Below are 19,425 nucleotides of genomic sequence, written 5' to 3'. Positions count from 1 at the left end.
CAGCAGGAGGTGGCTTATGGGTGTGACCCCTGGGTCACCAGAGACTGGGGGAAACAGGCAGAGGATCTTCACTTCTGGGTCCTGTTGAGTCCAGAGTCTAAGGTCACAAAGTTCCACATTACCTGGGTTCCGTGGGACTTCACTCATGCGTGAGGCTCAGCTCATGATTTTTTAAGGGAGTGCCCTGAGTTGGGGTCGTGGGTGGGGTGAAGGGGCACTTGTCTGGTCTAGGAGGAACAGTAGATAGGTTTTTGGCAGCAAGTTTTCAGGGGTATGATTCTCGCAGGTGGCTGAAATTCTCTCTTGCTTGATGAATTGCTATGCATGTGAAAACCCATTGTTTCCCTGGATGCTGAGCACTGCCCATCTTATTTTGATTGTTTTGTCACATATACCCTGTGATGTTCAGGAGTTACTCCTGAGTCTGTGCTCAGAACTACTCCTGATGGTACTCAGGACATCATTAGGGTTATGGGGCTTGAAACTGGGTCGGCTTCGTGCAAGGCAAGTGTCCTGCCTGCTGACCTACCTATCACTCTGCCTCAGCACTACCCACATTAACCATGGAAGCTTTGCACTGAGGCACAGGCCCTGGGGTACAGTGCCAAGCCCTGGACGTGTCTTTTAAGTGCAGAGTTTGTTAGGAGAAAAGCAGAACCTGGGGTCACAGCTGGCCCACCCGCCCAGAAGTGAGGAGGTGGGGGGCGACCTTGGCCTGTGCTGGGAGGCTGTGCTCATACTGCTCGGAGAGAAGATCTGGGCAGGGGGACGTGGCGTTTTGGGTTTTTATTTTTGGCGGAGGGGGACATACTTAGCAGTGTTCAGACGCTACACGAAGCTCTCAGGAGCTGCTCTGACCACACTGGGGAACACTGTGGTGCTGGGGATCGAACCCTGGCGTGCGAAGTGAGTGCTTCAACCTTCTGAGCAATCTCTCCAGCCCCATAATAACCTTTAATCTCACCATCTCGTTTTTTTGGAAAGTATCTGGCTGGGGCAGTTCCAGGTTTGGGCACCTTCTCTCTTGCTCCTGAGGGAGGGAGGAAGGGAGGGAAGGATGAAGGGATGAAGAATCAGGGAGAAACATGGCCTCTGCTCTCTTCCTGCTAGGAGACGGAAGAGCAGGAGGTGTTATTGCCTGGGCAGGCCGCTTCCTGGGCAGAACTCCAAATCTCCAGCAGCCATTCTTCCTTCCTCTTGGCATTTTTTTCTGGGCTTTTTTTTTTTTTTTGGCCAGAGTGGAGGTTTGGATACACACCCATTTGTGCTCAGGGCTTACTTCTGGCTCTTTGCTTGGGGATCACTCCTGGTGGTGCTTGGGAGATGTTGTGGTGCCAGGGATCAAACCCAGATCAAACCCAGTGGCCTACCCACCGGCCTATATCTCTCCAGCCCCATTTTTTGTGGAGTTCCAACAGTCAGGCCCCATATGCATCTGAGGTGCAGGTGTGCAGCATTTATTTCTGCATGGTATGAGCAAGATTCCAGGCGGGGCTTGCAGGGCCGAGGTGTCTCTCAGAGGAGCTGGTGGCACAGCAAGGATCTCAGTAGCACAGACCCAATACCATGCCCAAGGGAACACGGGTCCTGCACACTCTTGAACCCATACTGTCCACCCGGGGGTCCACAGGGCGTCCAGCAGCGGATCTCAGAGCTCAGAGTGCCGCAGACAACCCCCTAAGCTACCCCCTGCCATGCTGCCCAGGGGAGGTTTCCATACAGACAGGGCCTGAGGAAATCCCTGGCTGCGTGGGAGCCACAGCACGAGAGAACAGAGCCGCCTTCCCTCCATCTGTGGTGTCGGCCGGGAAGATCTTGGCACTATATGTTGCCTTGTGCTCCCAGAAAACTGCTCACCAACTGGCTCCCGAGAGTGGGGATGAGTGTCTGGGGGCTGGACCCAGGGCTCCAGGATTGGTCTCACATCAGACTGTGGGGGAGCAGGACTCCCCAAGGCCACCGCCACCTAGGAATGACACAAAAATGAAGCCGTGCTCTTTTTTTTTTTTTTAGCTTTTTTGGGTCACACCTGGTGATGCACAGGGATTACTCCTGGCTCTTCACTCAGGAATTAGGAATTACTCCTGGCAGTGCTCGGGGGACCATATGGGATGCTGGGAATCGAACCTGGTTGGCTCCATGCAAGGCCAACGCCCTACCTGCTGTGCTATCGCTCCAGCCCCAGACATGTGCTTATTTCACACTTGCGGGAGTGTGAGAAGAAAAACTGTGTGCGTGGTCTTTATGCGATGTTCTGTTTCAGCCTCCCTAGTCGGGTGGTTGCAGCCTGTCTGAGGGAGTAGCTCTTGCCTGCCTGCCTTTCTTCTTTCCTCCCTTCCTTCCTTTCTTTAAAAAAATGTTTTTTAAGGCCACACCTGGTGATGCTCAAGGGATACCTCTGGCTCTGTATTCAGGGATCACTCCTGGAACCACATGGGGTGCTGGGGACCAAACCTGGGTCGGCCCCATGCAAAGCAAACGCCTTACCTGGGTGAGGGGCATGGCTGTGTACTTTTGCTCCCGCCGCTAAAGGAGCAACTTGCTTGCCTACCTGCCTGCCTTCCCCTCCCTCCCTCCCTCCCTCCCTCCCTCCCTCCCTCCCTCCCTTCCTGTCTTTCTTTCTTTCTTTCTTTCTTTCTTTCTTTCTTTCTTTCTTTCTGAATCACTGTGAATTACAAAGCTACAAAGATATTTATGATTGAGCTTCAGGCGTACAATATCCCAACACCCGTTCCTTTACCAGTGCCCACTACCCTCCACCAGTGTCCCCAGTTTCCCCCCCACCCCCAGCCTGCCACTGTGGCAGGCACTTTCCCTCCCCCATTGTCCTAGTGTTCCCTTCCCTAGTCTCTCCCTCACCCCTGCCTTAGCGAAGGCCAATTCAGAGGGCGGCTTTCTGAAAGCGAGCGGAGTAGCCAAGTTTTGAGGTGACTCCTGAGAAGTTTGGAGGAGGTGTGCAGATAGGCGCCATCCCTGCCAGCCTGGCCTCTGCCCTCCTCTTCCTCCCCCAGTTCCTCAACTTCAACCCCCTGTGGCCTTCATTACCAAGTCACGACTCTGGCACCTACCACCTGTGCTGGCAGCCAGATCTGGTCTCCGAGTCCCATGAAGCACCTACCGCCATTTTGACTTGTATTTGGGGGGGTCTCCCCAGAAGTGCTTAACACCCAGAGGCTACTCCAACAATACATGGCCCAATGGTCCAGGCCCAGATGTTAGGAACTCAGGTGTGCCTAGCCCAGGGACTGGTGACACTGTGGCACTGTGGTCACCAGAATCAAGATGCTTCTTGTGAAAAGCTGTGTGTGTGTGTGTGTGTGTGTATGTGTGTGTGTGTGTGTGTGTGTGTGCACGCGCGCGCAGTGCTGGGGATCGAACCCAGGGCCTTGCACATACAAGGCTGTGCTCTCCCATTGAGCTCCACCCAAGGCCAGCTCCGAGGTACTCTTGGAGTTTTGAGGATGGCGGGGAGTGCGTTTGCTCTCAGTGGCACAGTTCTGATGTACAGCGTTGGTGTTCGCAGGAGAGTGGCTGTGTGGGGCTGTGCGCTTCACCCATCTTCACAGATGCCTGAGGAGGGAGGTGCCTTGGCACTGCTTCTGCAAGGCAGGGTGAGGCTGGAGGGGGTCGAGCCATCGGCCTGCGGGGGCAGAGCCAGGATTTCAGCTGAGCCCTGTCCCCCGAGCCTATGCCCTCACCTCCCATCTCCCCCTGCTTCTTGCTTCCCTGCCAGGCACTGTGGTACTTGAGACAAAGGGCCAGGGGCAGTGGTGGTGTTGTAACAGGTGTTCACTTAATCAGGCAGACAGTCCATGGCTGGAGAACAAGGAGGCCTTCATTCTACAGTGGATCTGACCAGCGGGTCTCGGCTGGGCGAGCACCTGAAACCTTAGACCAAGCCCCGGGGGCCCAAGAACCTGTGTTTCTACAGCATTCTTGCAGATTCATCATTACTTTGCTTCATGCTCAAGCACTGTGGGGGCACTTGCACCTGATGGTATCTTATCAGCACAGTTACAGAGTTTCCTAAAAGCAGCATTTTCTTCGCTTGGCACAGAGAAGTTTACCCCAAGTGCAGACATGATGGGCATCTGCAAAAACTTTCCACCCACAAGCAAAATCATCTCTTTAGAATACAGACTATACATCCATTACCAAAGATGCACCTAATGAATTTCCATCTTAAGCGTGGGTCTGAGGGGCTGGAGCGATAGCACAGTGGGTAAGGTGTTTGCCTTGCATGCGGCTGACCCAAGTTCAATTCCCAGCATCCCATTTGGTCCTCCGAGCATTGCCAGGAGTAATTCCTGAGTGTAAAGTCAGGAGTAACCCCTGTGCATTGCCAGGTGTGACAGAAATCCAAAAAGGAAAAAAAAAGAGTGGGTCTGAGTGTGGCCCTTCATTCCGGCATTCTGGTATCATGGCTGCATCTCGGGCAGCACTCTTGAGGTGATGGGTTGGAGCATGACTTCCTGGGAAGTCATGGGTGAGGGGCACGGCTGCATGAGCACAGATGTCTCCTGCATCTGTGCAGGAGAGAAAAGGAGGTGTCAGCTCACCCTCCCTGCAGAATAATTTCTGTGGTCAAAGAGTATCGGACAGGAGAAGTGAGGCTCTAACAAGTCCCCACAGGGCCCAGGGAGACAGTGCAGAGGTTAAGGCACTTGCCCTGCACGCTGCCAACGTGGCACCACTTAGGGTCCCCTGAGCCCCAGCAGAGCGCAGAGCAGGAGTAATCCCTGAGCACTGTGAGGTGTTGCTCTCCCACCCCACTAGGTCGAAGTCCCCATGGCAGCAGGTGACAGACAGGACCTCCCCTAGATCAGGGGCCTCCTGCTCCCTGGCCAGCTGCGGTGTCCCTGGTTGCTGCCAGGCCCCATTGGTCTTTCCCCGCCTGCTGGTGCAGGGCCAAGTGAGGGTGTGGTATGGCTCCCCGCTCCACATAGGGGCAGGACAGGTGGCCACATCCCTCCCAGGCCACGTCACACCAGCATTTCTCTTTTATTTTTTTTAAAGCATTACAAAGCCGTTTACGATTGGATTTCAGTCATACAGTATTCCAATGCCCATCCCTCCACCAGTGTACATTTCCCAGCACCAGTGTCCCCAGGTTCCCTCCCATCACCCCCCCACCCCCTGCCTGCCTCTGTGGCAGGTGCTTCTCTCTCTCTCTCTCTGTCTCTCTCTCTCTCTCTGTCTCTCTCTCTCTCTCTCTCTCCTCCCCTCCCTCCCTCCTTTTGGGCATTGTGGTTTGCAATATTGATACTGAAAGGTTATCCAGAATATCCCTTTACCTACTTTTAACCCTCAGATCTTGTCCAGCGTGTTCATTCAGCTATTATTGTCACACTGGTCTCTTCTCTATCTTACCTACCCTCAGCCCCACACACACATGTGGTTAGCTCCAACCATTGACCATTCCTCCTATCCCCTGTTTTCCTTGGGCATGGATAGTATATATATATATATTTATATTTATATTTATATATATATATATATATATATATATAGGCTGGAGCGATAGCACAGTGGTAGGGCGTTTGCCTTGCACACTTCCAGCCCGGCCAAGTTGGGTTCGATTCCTCTGCCCCTCTCGGAGAGCCCGGCAAGCTACTGAGAGTATCTCGCCCTTACGGCAAAGCCTGGCAAGCTCCCCGTGACTTATTTGATATGCCAAACACAGTAACAACAAAGTCTCCAATGGAGACGCTACTGGGCCCGCTCGAGCAAATCGATGAACAGGAGGACAGTGTTTGGACAGACAATATATATATATATATATATATATATATATATACATTATATATGTGTATATATATATGTTATATCCCACAAATGAATGCAGTCATTCTATATCTGTCCCCCTCCTTCTAACTCATTTCACTGAACATGATACTCTCCATGTCCATCATTTATAGACAAATTTCATGACTTCATTTTTCCTGACAGCTGCATAGTTTTCCACTGTGTAGATGTACCATAGTTTCTTTATCCATTCGTCTATTCTTGCATACTCAGGTTGTTTCCAGATGTACTTTATTTTTTCTTTTTGTGTCACACCCGGCGATGCACAGGGGTTACTCCTGGTACATGCACTCAGGAATTACTCCTGTCTGTGCTCAGAGGACCATATGGGATGGTGGGAATTGAACCCAGGTTGGCTGTGTGCAAAGTAAACTCCCTACCCTCTGTGCTATTGCTCCAGCCCTATGCACCATCATTTCTAACATCGCTCAGACACTTAGTCCCACTCGGTGTTCTGAGTGCATCTGTCCAGTGGAGTTGCAGTGTGAGACACAGTGTCACAGCCCGAACTCTCCTCTGGGGGCGGCTGAGACTGAAGTGACCGTGCATTGCCACCCCCAGGGGTGAATAGAACAGAGCTGACCCCAGCGGTCTGCCGGGGACCATGTTCTTGCCTCGTCTCCCTGTCCCAGATTGCTAATGGTTTGACTGAGCTCGAGGGACTGAATCCGGCTCATGTTGAACCATCCCTGCTCACAGAGAGGAGTCTGCAGCGGAGAGCGCATCAGGCAGCACACGTGTCAGTTTCGACACAGTCACTGCTCCAACATGGGGCTAGTCTTTCTTCTTGCCCTTTAGCTCTGTTTTTGCCGATATCTGCTGTGACCTGCTTCCCGTTCTGCCTGTACATGTAGAGCTGTGATGCCACTTCTTAAAAATTGTGGCTTGGGGGGGCCGGAGCGATAGTACAGTGGGTAGGGCACCTACCTGGCAAGGTTGGAGTACCACCAGGAGTGATTCCTGAGTGTGGGGCCAGGAGTAACCCCTGAGCATCGCTCCGTGTTACCCCACTACCACCACCACCAAAAAAAGAAAAAAATTGTGGCTCAGGGCTGGAGAGATAGTCCAGGAGATAAGGAGCTTGCCTTGCACATGGCCAGCTCTGTTTCAGTCTCCAACACACATATGGTTCTCAGAGCCTCAGCAGGAGTGATTCCTGAGCTCAGAGCCAGGAGTAAGTCCTGGGCATTGCTGGGTATGGCCCAAAAGCCCAACAATTTTTTAAATTATAATAAGTAAACAAAATTAAAACTGTGGCTTTTGGGACCAGTATGTAGTCTAGCAGTAGAGCACTTGCTTTGCACGTGTGAGAACATTTGGTTCAGTCCCCACCACTACAAAAAATAAATAAATAAAAGTAGAAATGTGGTGTGTATATGAATTACATAAAAATTGATCATTTTAACCATTATCCAATTCCAAACAGAAGATTGTGAACGCGGCAGGGTTCACCCTTATCTTTCTGCAGTGCTTTAATTGGTCTTGTGCTGGCTGCATGGCCCAGCTAGGTCAGCCCTAAGTCAGACACTTCCTATTCTAAGATTTAGGGATTGAAAAGATGGTACAGATGGTAAGGCCCTTGCCTTGGCATCCCATATGGTCTCCTGAGCCCACGAGGAGTGATTCCCGAGAGCAGAGCCAGGAGTAGCCCCTAGGTACTTTTGGTGTGGCCCCAAAACAAAACAGAAAAACTATTCTGAGATTTAGAAAACTGAAGAGTAAATGTTTCATCTCCTCCGACCTTGTCCTTCCTTTCCAACGCTGCTTGCAGCAGCAGGGATGGATCGGGAGGAGGAGGGGAGGGGCCCAGGAGGAGGACATAACTGCTCCTGGTGCCTTGGTAGGAAGCAGGGTTAACTGCTCCTTTCCTAAACCCCACCCTTTGGTCACCCTTGGAGCATCAGTCTTCTTCCCGGAAGCAGCTCTGCTGAAGGCGGAACTGACCATTAGCCTCACTCCCGTTGGCAAGGCCTCAACTTCCCTTCAGCTCCAGGTGGGACCCACCAGGCAGCCACCCACACCCCCTTCTGTCTCGCAGTCACTCCACTCTCCTGGTTGGCTTCAAGCGGAGGGGAGATGTGAGGGGGAGCAGGGCACTGGGATCAAAGGTATTAGGAGACAGAGGGAGACGAGCTCAAGTTCTATCCACATTGGTCTTGGGGCATTGATTATCCATCAGTACTTGAGCCCTCGAGTATCCCCACGAACCAGGAAGGGCTCTGTTCAGCAAGAAGCATGTGAGTGTCCAGGCGACTGAGCCCTGGACATGGACCCTCCCTCCCTTCCATTTGTTCACCCCTCCATTATTTCTCTCACCTTTCTTCTTCTTTATTTTTTCTTTTATTTTTTGGGTCACACCCAGCGATGCACAGGGGTTACTCCTGGTTCTGCACTCAGGAATTACTCCTGGAGGTGCTCAGGGAACCATGTGGGATGCTGGGAATCGAACCTGGGTTGTCCGTGTCCAAGGCAAACGCCCTACCCACTGTGCTATCGCTCCAGCCCCAGTTCTCCCACCTTCCTCTGGGCACAAGGCCGACGCCACACACAGTAGTTGGCTAGTAGTGTGTTTCCTGGCTGTGCAAATTTCAGCCACGGGCCATAGCTCACCAGCACAAGACGAAGCTTTAACTCCGGGGCTATAAGGTCAGGGTCCTGCTGGAGCCTTTAGAATGGTCCCAGGATATCTGTCCCCATGCTGGTGACATGGATATCACTCATAGCAGCTAGTATGCCTATGGGACCTCATGTGTGCCAGGCCCTATTCTGAGCACAGTTTGTAATCCATGGCACCACAGTGGTCTGATGGAGACTGATTCCACTGTGCAGACGAGAAAACTGGAAGTGGCTGGGAGGTTTGCTGGAGACCCACCACTTGCAAGTGGTCAGAGGAGGGTTAGCCCTGAGTCACCAGGCTCCAGAGCTGTGCCAAGTCACCGCTTAGGGCATAATGAGCGGGTGGATGAGAAATCGTTCCTCTCAGGATTGAGATGTAACAGACGTTGTCGTGTTTACTTAGCAAGGCCAAGAACTCTTCTGAAAATCTATTTTTTGGTTCAGAGAGAATGCAATGGGCTGAGAACACGCTTTGTGTGCAGGAGGCCTGGGTTCCATGCCCAGCACCAGGTGGTTCTCTGAGCACAGGAATAGCCCCTGTGCACTTTATAACACATAAATAGAAAGAGCCATGCTACGGCATGTAATGATAGTGGGGCTCGAGATTGTTCAGTCTCCAGAGAGGATACTGAGAGAAAATAAATATCTGATTTGGGGTTGGCTGGAGCAAGAGCACAACAGGTAGGGCCTTTGCCTTGCACGTGGCCGATGTGGGTTCGATTCCTCCATCCCTCTCGGAGAGCCTGGCAAGCTCCCCATGGCGTATTCGATATGCCAAAAACAGTAACAACAAGTCTTACAATGGAGACGTTACTGGTGCCCACCTGAGCAAATCGATGAACTGTACAGTGTCTCTGGCCCCAAAGGCTCTGTGTTCAGATGCTGCTCAGAGAAAGGATGGTGTGTTGGCTGTGGTCAGTCTTGGGGAAGAGCAGGGATCAGTTTTGCCTAAGAAAGCTCCGGCTAGCCTTGCCATGGAGCTTGCTGATTAATCCTGCATCTGTGTTAGCATTGGCTTGAGCCCACCGATTTGCAGCAGCTGTTGAGAAATGAAAACTCCCCGCCCCATTCAAGTGCAAGACCGAGTGGTCAGAAAAAGAGGAGGCTGGGAAGAGGGCTCACAGGCGTGCCTGCATGAGGGCGCCCCAAGCCCAACCCCCAGCAACATTCAGTCCCACAGACTCCCTGAGCACTGCATGGGGGGCCTGCCATCACCCCCTCCACTCCTCAAAAGGTGTAAGAGGCAGATGCTGTGTTATTCTCAGGAACTGAGGCTTCTCTGAAATTGCCCTTCCCCTGCGGCGTCTGTGGATACTGACTATCCCCCTGGCATGTGAGCCTAACTTTCTAGTTTGTGCTTTTACCGTCTGCCAAGTCCCACGACTGTTCTCTTGAAATCTGCGTCATTGTTCCGTGGCTCACTCACTGTGAAAGCCTTCCTGGCCGGTGTTCCCAGGGTGATAACCCCAGCCACCGCTGGGGGATCACTAACCAGAACCTGCCCCCGGGCCAGGGTTTGGTTACTTTTAGGAACTCAAGAGGCCACTTTGTCATGCCTTTTGATTTTGGCCAAGTTGAGCTAATATTGTCTCCTGTTTCTTTTTGGCTGTTTCCTCTGTGCAGCCTCACTCCTGTGTCCAGTGGGCTACTGGTGAACACTTGGACTTCAAGATTTTGACTTTGGGCTGCGGAATGTTCTCTTGGAGTTAGTTACTGGGACTGTGGGAGGGCTGTGGAAGGAGACGATTCCGCAAGCCGGGGGGCATTCTGGGAATGAACACGGGACGAATAGGGCTGGAGCGGTAGTCGGGCGGGTCAGCCGTTGGCCTTGCACATGGCAATCAGGGCTCCGTCCCCAGCACCACATCTGGGCCCCAGAGACCACCAGGAGTGATCCCTGAGTACCGCCGGGTATGGCCCAAATAAAAAAAAAAAACAGTAAAACAGTATGGTGCCTTTCAGCCCTGGCCATTCTCATCCTCCCCACCCTGAAGTGAGGCTTAGAGACGCCAGTGTGGTGGAGCACAGAGAGATTCTTCCTCACATCTCCCTCGGCATCAGCCTTGGCCCTGGGAGAGGGAATCTGACAGGAGGAAGGAGGCAGCAGAGCTGAGCTCTCCCGGGGGAATCGAGGTGCTGACCCCCACACGAAGACGAGCTCATTAGATAAGGCCTCTCTTGCTCACAGACCTCTGGACATCAGACAGGCTCAGTAACAGGCCTCCAAGGATCCAGGAATGTTAAGAAATTCCACACAGATTCTTTTTTTGATTTGTGCATTTTTCTCTGGGCACAGATCTGTAGATTTTATCCTCCACAGTGTCTATAATACCCCCAAATAGTTATTATGCAATCCCTGTTCAAAGGGGCCCTTTTTCAAAACCTTTTGTGAACTTGAGCTGTCATACACACTTGGAAAGACAGAGTAGGGGGCAGAGAGAGAGAGAGAGAGAGAGAATTATCACTAAAGCCGACCTCCATGACTTCTCTAACACGAGGTTCACGTTCTGATCTACAAATCAAAATTGACATGACCCAAACCACTTATGAATGATGTAAGTTCCCAGATAATTCCCTCTGCTATAAAAGGAGGTGTTCGTCTACAAAAGGATCAGCTTTCAATGTCAGACTGAATCTGCAAGTCTATTTTTCTCCCTCTACATCAGTGGGTCTTTCCTTGGCCCACTGAAGCCGAAGATCCAGCAACAATGGATAAAGCGTGAGCCAAGAACTTCTGTCTTCCCGAGACTCGGCGGCAGAGAATGGACTGGGAGGGAGGATCGGGGTCATGGGGGTTCCAGATTGTTCAGTCTCCAGGGAGGATACTAGAGAAAATAAGTATCTGTGCTGATCTGGGGTGGGATGAAGGGAGGGAGTTCGAGTCCTCTGTCCACAGTGAGTTCTTTCTTATCTGCCTATTTCAGCGCCCACAGACTAGCTCCTGCAGGCCAGCCTGCCCAGGATCTCCTCCTTCTCTGATGCCAACATGGGGGGTGGTGTTCTGACTGGGACTGAATGGCCGGGTACTTAAGGGCTAGGTTGCCTAGGGACAAAACCCCACCATTTCTTTTTTTTTCCTTTTCTTTTTCTTTCTGGGTCACACCCAGCGAGGCTCAGGGATTACTCCTGGCTCTGCACTCAGGAACTACTCCTGGCGGTGCTCAGGGGACCATATGAGATGCTGGGACTCAAACCTGGGTCGGCCGCGTGCAAGGCAAATGCCCTACCTGCTGTATTATCGCTCCAGCCCCCCACCATTTCTTTAAGAGCACTGGGCCAGGGCAATAGTATAGTGGGTAGGACCTGGCACCCCGTATTTTCCCCAAGCCCTGCCAGTTCTGATATCTGAGTACATACCCAGGAATAAGCCCTGAGCACAAAACAAACAAACAAAAAAAGTAAACAAAAACAGTAAATAGTGGAGCGGTTTGAAAAGAAGATAAAGTTGTCTGTATTTGCAAATAGTGTGGCTTTCTACTCAGACTTACTTATTTTCAGGGGCCACATCTGGCTCTGCACTCAGGAATCACTCCTGGCTGTGCGCAGGGAACCATATGGGGTAAAGGGTGGACTGCGTGCAAGGCAGGCACCTTAACCGCTGTACTATTGCTCCGCCTCCTTTTTTCAGACTAATTTAGTAAGGTGTTTTTACCATTCTGCCTTCCCATAGTTCCCCCGCTAGAAAGAGAGTTCTAGACTGGGGGGGGGGGGGGGGGAGGCTGATTCATCACCCATCCCTGTGTTTCACATAACTGTGCATCCATGGCCAGTTCCCACCAGTGCAGTGGACTTCAGCACCACCAGAAGTCAGGTCCCCATGGCCAGGCCATTCACAGAGTGTGACCCCTATTTAAAAAACAAATGCGGCTTGGGGTGAGGGCTGGGGCAATAGCACAGCCACTTACTTTGCACGTGGCTGACCTGGGTTTGATCCTGGCACCCCAACTAGTTTCCTGAGCAGAGCCGGGAGTAAGCCCTGAGCATCACCAGATGTGACCCACAAAACAAAGACAAATGTGGGTGCTAGAGCAAATCGTACAGCAAGTAGGGCACTTGCCTTGCTGTGGCCAACCTTCACTCACATCCCCGACAACCCCTATGGTCCTCCCTCCTGGTCCTCCCTCCTCCCCAAGCACTGTTGGATGTGGACCACCACCAATAAGTTACATAAACACATATACTACGGTGAAACAGCATTTGTAGCTGTGAGTTTCTGTGCCCTCTAGATAGCTGTCAATTAGTAGAAAAAAGCAACAAAAGCAAGAGGTCATATTTCCTGTGCAAATGGAAAAAATGAAAGGTAGTGATGATGTTGATGGGTCCTAGGAAACGCGGTGCTCTCATTTGCCACTGGTGGGAGCATAGAGAATCAGCTCAGCGCTCAGGAATGGTGACTTATGGCCTCCCACCCCACACATACACTTTCTGTACTGTTTCCTGTTTTCTCCAAGAATTCCTTCTTGACACCCCAAGAATTACTTTATATTTACTTATCTTTTTTGGCTTGGGGACCTTGCCCTGAAGTGTTTGGAGGCTGCTCAGGGGTTCCTCCTGGTGGTGATGGTGTTGGGGGGAGCTGTGGGGCCCCCACTTGCTAGCAGGCGCCACTGGCCCATTGAGCTCCCTCTCCAGGCCAAGAAGTCCCTGCTCCACTAGGAAAATCCCTTAATCTTCCTCCTTCCTCACTCCCCACCTTTGTAAGAAAAATCAGCGTGACTGGATGTTGGCGCTGGCAAGCGTGAAGCAGAGCCAGACGGTTCTCGTTGTGCCACCGTCCCCGACCCTCTCTCCTGAGCACATGAGCAGAAGCCCCTGCCATGGGCTCTTCCTGCCCGCCACAGGACTGGCCACTGGCAGCTGGACGGGCAGCGCCAATCTTGTTTCGAGCTCCCGGACTGTTTGGCGGGGGGGGGGGGGGGGGGGGTTGGGGGGGCGCACATTAGAAATGCAGGCCTGAGCAGAGCCGGCCTGGCCAAGGCAGGGCCCCACCCAGTGAAGGCACCACCGCACTGGTGCCAAGTCACGGTCCCCATGGTCCCCGTGGCCGGGAAGCTCAGCATTTCTTGGCAGAGGGTCCTGCCCGCCTCCCTCCCTACCCTCTCAGCCACACGCTGTCTGTGAAGGGCTCGGCCTGCCGTTGGCTCTGACCTGGCTGCCCTGCCCTCCAGCAATCCTGGACGGGACTCCCAGCTCATCACCACCACGCCCTTCGGTTCCCCCTTGGCTTGGTTACTTTTTTTTGGCGGGGTGGGGTGCTGGTAGTTCAACATTCCATTGAATTCTATGGCTTTCTGGGCTGGGCAGTTAAATTCACGGCACCTCGGGGCCTGCCCAGGATTCTCCAAGTAGTAGGTGCAGCAGCGGGGCCCCAGACCCCGGGCTGTTGGGGTTTTCTCAGCCCCGTCCCTTCCTCTCAGACCCTGGGCCGCCCGGCCTAGCCAACACGGAGGGCCCAGCCAAAGGCTGTGGGTCATTTCAAGTGACACCAAGAACTGAGCTTGGGGCTGGCTGGGGCACGTTGGCCACACTTGCCGCTGTCCTGCAGGGGGCGCTGGGAAGTAGACATGTATGGGTAGGGTAGGGTGGTGTCTGCTAGGTTTTCTGCAACAGACTCTTGTTCCTTCTCCCCCAGAGCTCCCGGACAGAGCAGAGCTAAAATAGAGGCTGGAGGGATAGTACAGCAGATAGGGCATTGGCCTTACATGCGGCCGGCCCGGGTTTGATCCCCGACTTCCTTTCTTGTCCCCCTGAGCACCGCCAGGAGTGATTCCTGAGTGCAGAGCCAGGAGTAACCCCTGAGCATCGCCCGGTGTCGCCCCAAGACCAAAATAATAATAATAATACTAATAATAATAAAATAAAATCAGCCCCCCTTCTTGCCTTCACTCCCTAGGGGTTGTGTGGGGAAGTTGTCCAATCTGGCTTCACATTTGTACTTTTGAGAGCAGGTACCCTTGGGGTCGGGAAAGAGAACAGCCTCTGCCCAGCTTGAGTCACTGGGTCCCCTGCTGTTCAGCCCCCATGGGCCCTGGGGTTGTAGCTGCACTGTCACTCTCGTGCCCCCTGCCCTGCTTGGCATCAGGAGTCCCCTGATCTGTTTCCTTGGGGTTTCCAGCCCATCTACTGAGCAGCCCTGAGGGATCCCGCAGGAATCAGACTGGGTCTTAACGACCTTCTTCTTCCTTTTCTCCTTGCAGCTGAAACTGTGGAACAAATATCGAATTTCCAACATTCCATCCCTCATATTCCTTGACGCCTCCACCGGGAAGGTGGTGTGCAGGAATGGTCTGCTGGTGATCCGCGATGACCCCGAAGGTAGGGCCCGGCTCTGCAGCCACCCCCGCCACCCCCGCCCAGCCTCCTCCCGGCCGGCCCAGGGCGGACACATGAACTCTTTGGAATGGGTTTATTTGGCTACAGAGTATTGTCTTGATGAAATTTTAGTATTCTCCAGGTCATGGTTAAGATTTTTAAAGGGATCAGAATGTCCCTCCTGGGGGCTCTAATTCATGGGCCAGAGGAGATGGAATCCAAAGGAGGAAGTTGAGCTTTGAGGGAGGCAGCTGTTGAGAGGCAGCTAGGGGCCCTGATTCTGACGGGGCGCCCCATCTCACCAGCAGCCCCCCTCTGCGGTGAGACAGGACTGACTGCGTGGGGCTTTGTTCTGCTTTAAACATCACCGCAGCCAGCGAACACTGGCTCTCCTGGCCTGAGTCGGAGCCCCTGACTCCTTGCTGACCGGGGCCTGTCGGGGGTTTTCCTGCCTCTGTGCTCAGGAGTGACTCCTGGGGATGCTGGTGACCAGACCAAGGTTTGCCCCAGGCAAAGCAAGTGTCTTAACCCTTGTACTAGCACTCCGGCCGCCCCCCACATCTATTTCTTTTTCCTTGTCCTGGAGTCATAAAAGGGTCATAGAATCAGTCTCCCATCACTTTTATTATTAGAAGAAGATTCAACGCAGGTCACACATTTTCCTGGTAAAAAATTCACCTGCTTGGAATGTAAAGTAACAAAATAGGAGACTAACACCCAAGAATAGCCAAGATAAGTACCAGGAGGTTCACTCCATGGCTTGGAGGCCAGCCGCACATGCTAGGGGAGCACCAAGTAAAGGGTGACAGATGCATGCTGAAAGTAGACTATAGACTGAACGTGATTGCCACTCATTACCTCTTTTGCAAACCACAGGACCCAAAAGGAGAGAGAAAACAAAAGGGAATGCCCTGCCACAGGGGTGGGGTGGGATGGGGAGATGGGAGGGATACTGGGAGCATTGGAGGTGGAAAATGGGCACTGGTGGAGGGATGGGTACTCAATCATTGTATAACTGAAACCCAAGCACAAAAATTTGTAAGTTTACAACTGTACCTCATGGTGTTTCACGAATAAAAATTCAAAAAAAAATCACCTGCTTTAAGGGTCAGAGAGATACTATAAGAGTTAAGGTGCGGGGGCCGGTGTGATAGTACAGCAGGTAGGGTGTTTTCGTTGCATGCGGCCGACCCGGTTCAATCGCCAGTACCCCCAGGTGCTGTGGGGCGCCAGGAACAATCCCTGAGAGTAAAGCCAGGAATAAGCCCTGAGCACCACCAGGGGTGACCCCAAAACGAAACAATAAAAAGTGCTAGCTCTGCACATGGCTGACCCTGATTCTGTTCCGGACACCACACATGGCTTTCTGGGCACTGCTGGGTACAGCACAAAAGCCACAAAAAAAAAACCTTATTTACCTGCTTTAAGGAATTTCCTCCAGAAGCCAGAGAGATAGGACAGGGTTAAGGCACTTGCCTTGCATGCAGCCGACCCTAGCTCCTGGCCTAGCATTGTAGATGGTCCTTCAGCACTGCCAGGGGTGACCCCTGAGCACAGAGCAGGACAGAGCCCTGAGTATAGACAGGTGTGGCCCCCAAATAAAGAATTCCCCCAGTAAAAGCCAGGGCATGGTAAAAGACACCCCCCGGCCCCACGCCCTGAATCTGATTTTCTAATGCAGTTCCCCTGGCCCCTTCCCCAGCCAGACATTTCGAATTTGTTTCAGGGAGGGATAGGCGGTCTGCGTTTTAAACGAGTCTGTGCTCCTCCCTCCACCCCCACCCCAGGCAATTCCAAGGCAGTGGTCCATGGACCACCCAGTGAGAGAACACTGAAGAGCTAGGAAGGCAGTATCCCTTCTCATGCCTGGGGCTTAAATGCCAGGACTTGGGCCCTGTGGATGGAGTGGGCGTGGCTCGTTCCCTTTCACCAGACAAGTTCTTAAGTGGTTCCCTGGGCCCCCACCCAGGGTGAATCCAACTCCCTCCCCTGGGGGGAGTCCCAGGGGTGTCCTGGTTTACACTCACTCCCCTCGCGGATGAGAGGCAGATGAGAGACACTGCTCTGGGGTTGGGAATGAAATCGCTTGGTTTGTCTACGGTGCTCAGGGCTCTGCGCTCAGGGGTCACTTCTGGTGGGGTTTGGGGGACCATACGGGGTGCTGGCTGGAACCCAGGTCAGTTGCATTGTTGGCAAGCACCAACCCCACTCTCTATCTCCCTGCCCCGCTAAAGCAACTCAATACCACGCGGTGATGCCTCAGTGTTGAGTGATCTGGTGAATCATGCTGACTCTGTTCTGAACATACATACATCTCCCGCCTGGATCTCTAGGCTTGCTGCAGGACCCCGGAAATGGGTCCAGTGAGCCCCACGTCATGGAGCTATTGTGCTGAGGCCGGTGGTGGTGATGGTGGAGGCAGCAGTTACCCCCAGCTATGATTTGTAGTGATTTGAGAGCGACCACTTTTGAGGGCTGCTGGGTGCTAGGTGCCAGATGCCCTGCAGGCGGCGCTGTGGAGGAGGGACCGGCTTACCCCCTGTTGCCTTCGCAGGTCTGGAGTTTCCCTGGGGACCCAAGCCCTTCCGGGAAGTCATTGCGGGACCCTTGCTGAGGAGCACCGGGCAGTCCCTGGAGAGCTGCAGCCTGGAGGGCTCCCACGTGGGCGTCTATTTTTCTGCGCACTGGGTGAGTGTTCAGGTCACTGTGCGCCCAGAGGGCGGGAAGCTGGGGTCACCTGCTGGCTCTGCCCCCCACCCCCCACTACACATACACGAGGGCTGGGACCGCTCAGGCCCAACCTTCCCACCCCCTTGCTGTCTGTCTCCTGCACCTGAACCACGATGGCAGTTGCAGAGTAGCATTTTAAAATGCAGCCATACCATCCGCCATCCCAGGGCAGGCAGGGGTGGGACCCTGGAACAATCTAGGGTTGTTACATATAACTAGTACATTGGTTGGGTCCAAGAAGTTCAATTCTCTCAAAAAGAGACCAGTATGACAATAGTAGCAGGGACTGATCATGCTGGACAAGAGCTGAGTGTTAAAAGTAGGTAGGGGATATTCTTGATAACCTTTTTCAGTTTCAGTATTGCAATGCTCAAAGAGAGACAGACAGATAGACAGATGAAGAGCACCCAGAGGTGCAGGGTGGGGGGAGGTGATGGGAGGGAACCTGGGGACACTGGTGCTGGGAAATGTACACTGGTGGGGGGGAATGGGTGTTGGAACACTGCATGACTGGAATCCAATCGTGAACAGTTTTGTAAGGGTCTCTCTCACAGTGATTCAATTAAAAAGTCACGGTCACGGTCCTCCTGTTGTTCATCGATTTGCTCGAGCGGTCCCAATTAAAAAGTAGGAAAGAAAAAAATTTTTAAGACGTTCAATTCTCAGCAGGGTGCTGAGTGATTTTCTTCCTTCTGAAAAGAGGGCCAGAGCCCAGGGCACCTCTCCAGCACCACCCCTTCCAGGCCGGGCAGCTGGTGGCCCAAGGGGGCCTCGTTGACTAAAGTGCTGATCTCACCTCTTTGGGCAGCATGTCTTGGGTCTCCTTCCTGCCCGGCTTCCCCAAGGGCCAGGTCTGAGAGACGGGGTGTGGGTGCTACCCCGCCTGCAGGCTCCCGCTCCTGTCTTTCAGTGCCCTCCCTGCCGGAGCCTCACCCGCGTGCTGGTGGAGTCCTACCGGAAGATCAAGGAGGCAGGCCAGAAGTTTGAGATCATCTTCGTGAGTGCGGACAGGTGAGGCGAGCTGAGCAGTGAGCGCCCACGCTTCCTACTGGGGGAGCAAGAAGATGGGGTGGCTGGGACAGGTGGGGTGAGGGTAGAGGGCTGGCAACATCCCACGTGGGCTCGTTCAGTTGGGGAGCCAAGGAAAACGTGCTGGTTGGGAGCACCGGTGTGGACCCTCCTCAGCCTGGTGCCCGCAGAGGGGCTGCGCTGTTTCGTTTGTTTGGGTTTTCAGATACTGAGGAGGGATGGAAGGGAAAGAGCCAGAGGAGGGAGGAGCAGGCCCCCGCCATGTCTGCCTCTTGCTCACTTCTCCAGGAGCCTCTCAGGTCCTGGGTACCTCTCGCCCTGCTCCCCACCTTTCCTCACCTGACACCCTCCTTCTTCACCAGACACTAGCCCCAGAGTAGATCAGACCCCAGGGTTTGTTTGCCTCTCGAGGTTTGTTTTTTTAGGGCTGGAGCGATAGCACAGCAGGTAGGGTGTTTGCCTTGCACGCGGCCGACCCGGGTTCGATTCCTCTGTCCCTCTTGGAGAGCCAGGCAAGCTACCGAGAGTATCCGTGTGGCAGAGCCTGGCAAGCTCCCCGCGGCGTATTTGATATGCCAGAAACAGTAACAACAAGTCTCATAATGGAGACATTACTGGTGCCCGCTTGAGCAAATCGACGAACAACAGGGAGGACAGTGCTACAGTGCCGTATTTTTTTTGGGGTGTGGGGGGAGGATCCACACCTGGTGATGCCCAGGAATTAGTCCTGGCTCTGCACCCAGGAATTACACCTGGCAGTGCTTGGGGACCATATGGAATGTCAGAAATCCAACTCAGGCTGGCCACATGCAAGGCAATGCCCTACCCACTGTACTGTGGTTCCGCCCCTTACCTCTCAAGATCTGCGGATAAAAGGGGCTCTGTGATGCCAGCTCCCCAAGGGACATTTTGTTCACTGCCCTGTCCCAGCTC

General features: G+C 53.3%; 1 protein-coding gene across 1 annotated transcript in view; it reads left to right on the top strand.

The window, feature by feature from the left end:
- NXN (nucleoredoxin) overlaps positions 1-19,425 on the top strand; it is a 169,966-nt gene that overhangs the window by 134,161 nt on the left and 16,380 nt on the right. The window contains exons 2-4 of the mRNA XM_056126893.1: positions 14,619-14,736; positions 17,288-17,421; positions 18,374-18,474. Of these exons, the coding sequence (XP_055982868.1) occupies positions 14,619-14,736; positions 17,288-17,421; positions 18,374-18,474 (353 nt within the window). The remainder of the gene's footprint in view (positions 1-14,618; positions 14,737-17,287; positions 17,422-18,373; positions 18,475-19,425) is intronic.

This window comes from Sorex fumeus, unplaced genomic scaffold, assembly GCF_029834395.1.
Source record: "Sorex fumeus unplaced genomic scaffold, SorFum_2.1 ptg000063l, whole genome shotgun sequence".
NCBI lineage: Eukaryota > Metazoa > Chordata > Mammalia > Eulipotyphla > Soricidae > Sorex > Sorex fumeus.
The sequence above is the reverse complement of the archived record's forward strand: the minus strand, read 5'-3'. Positions and strand labels throughout refer to the sequence as shown.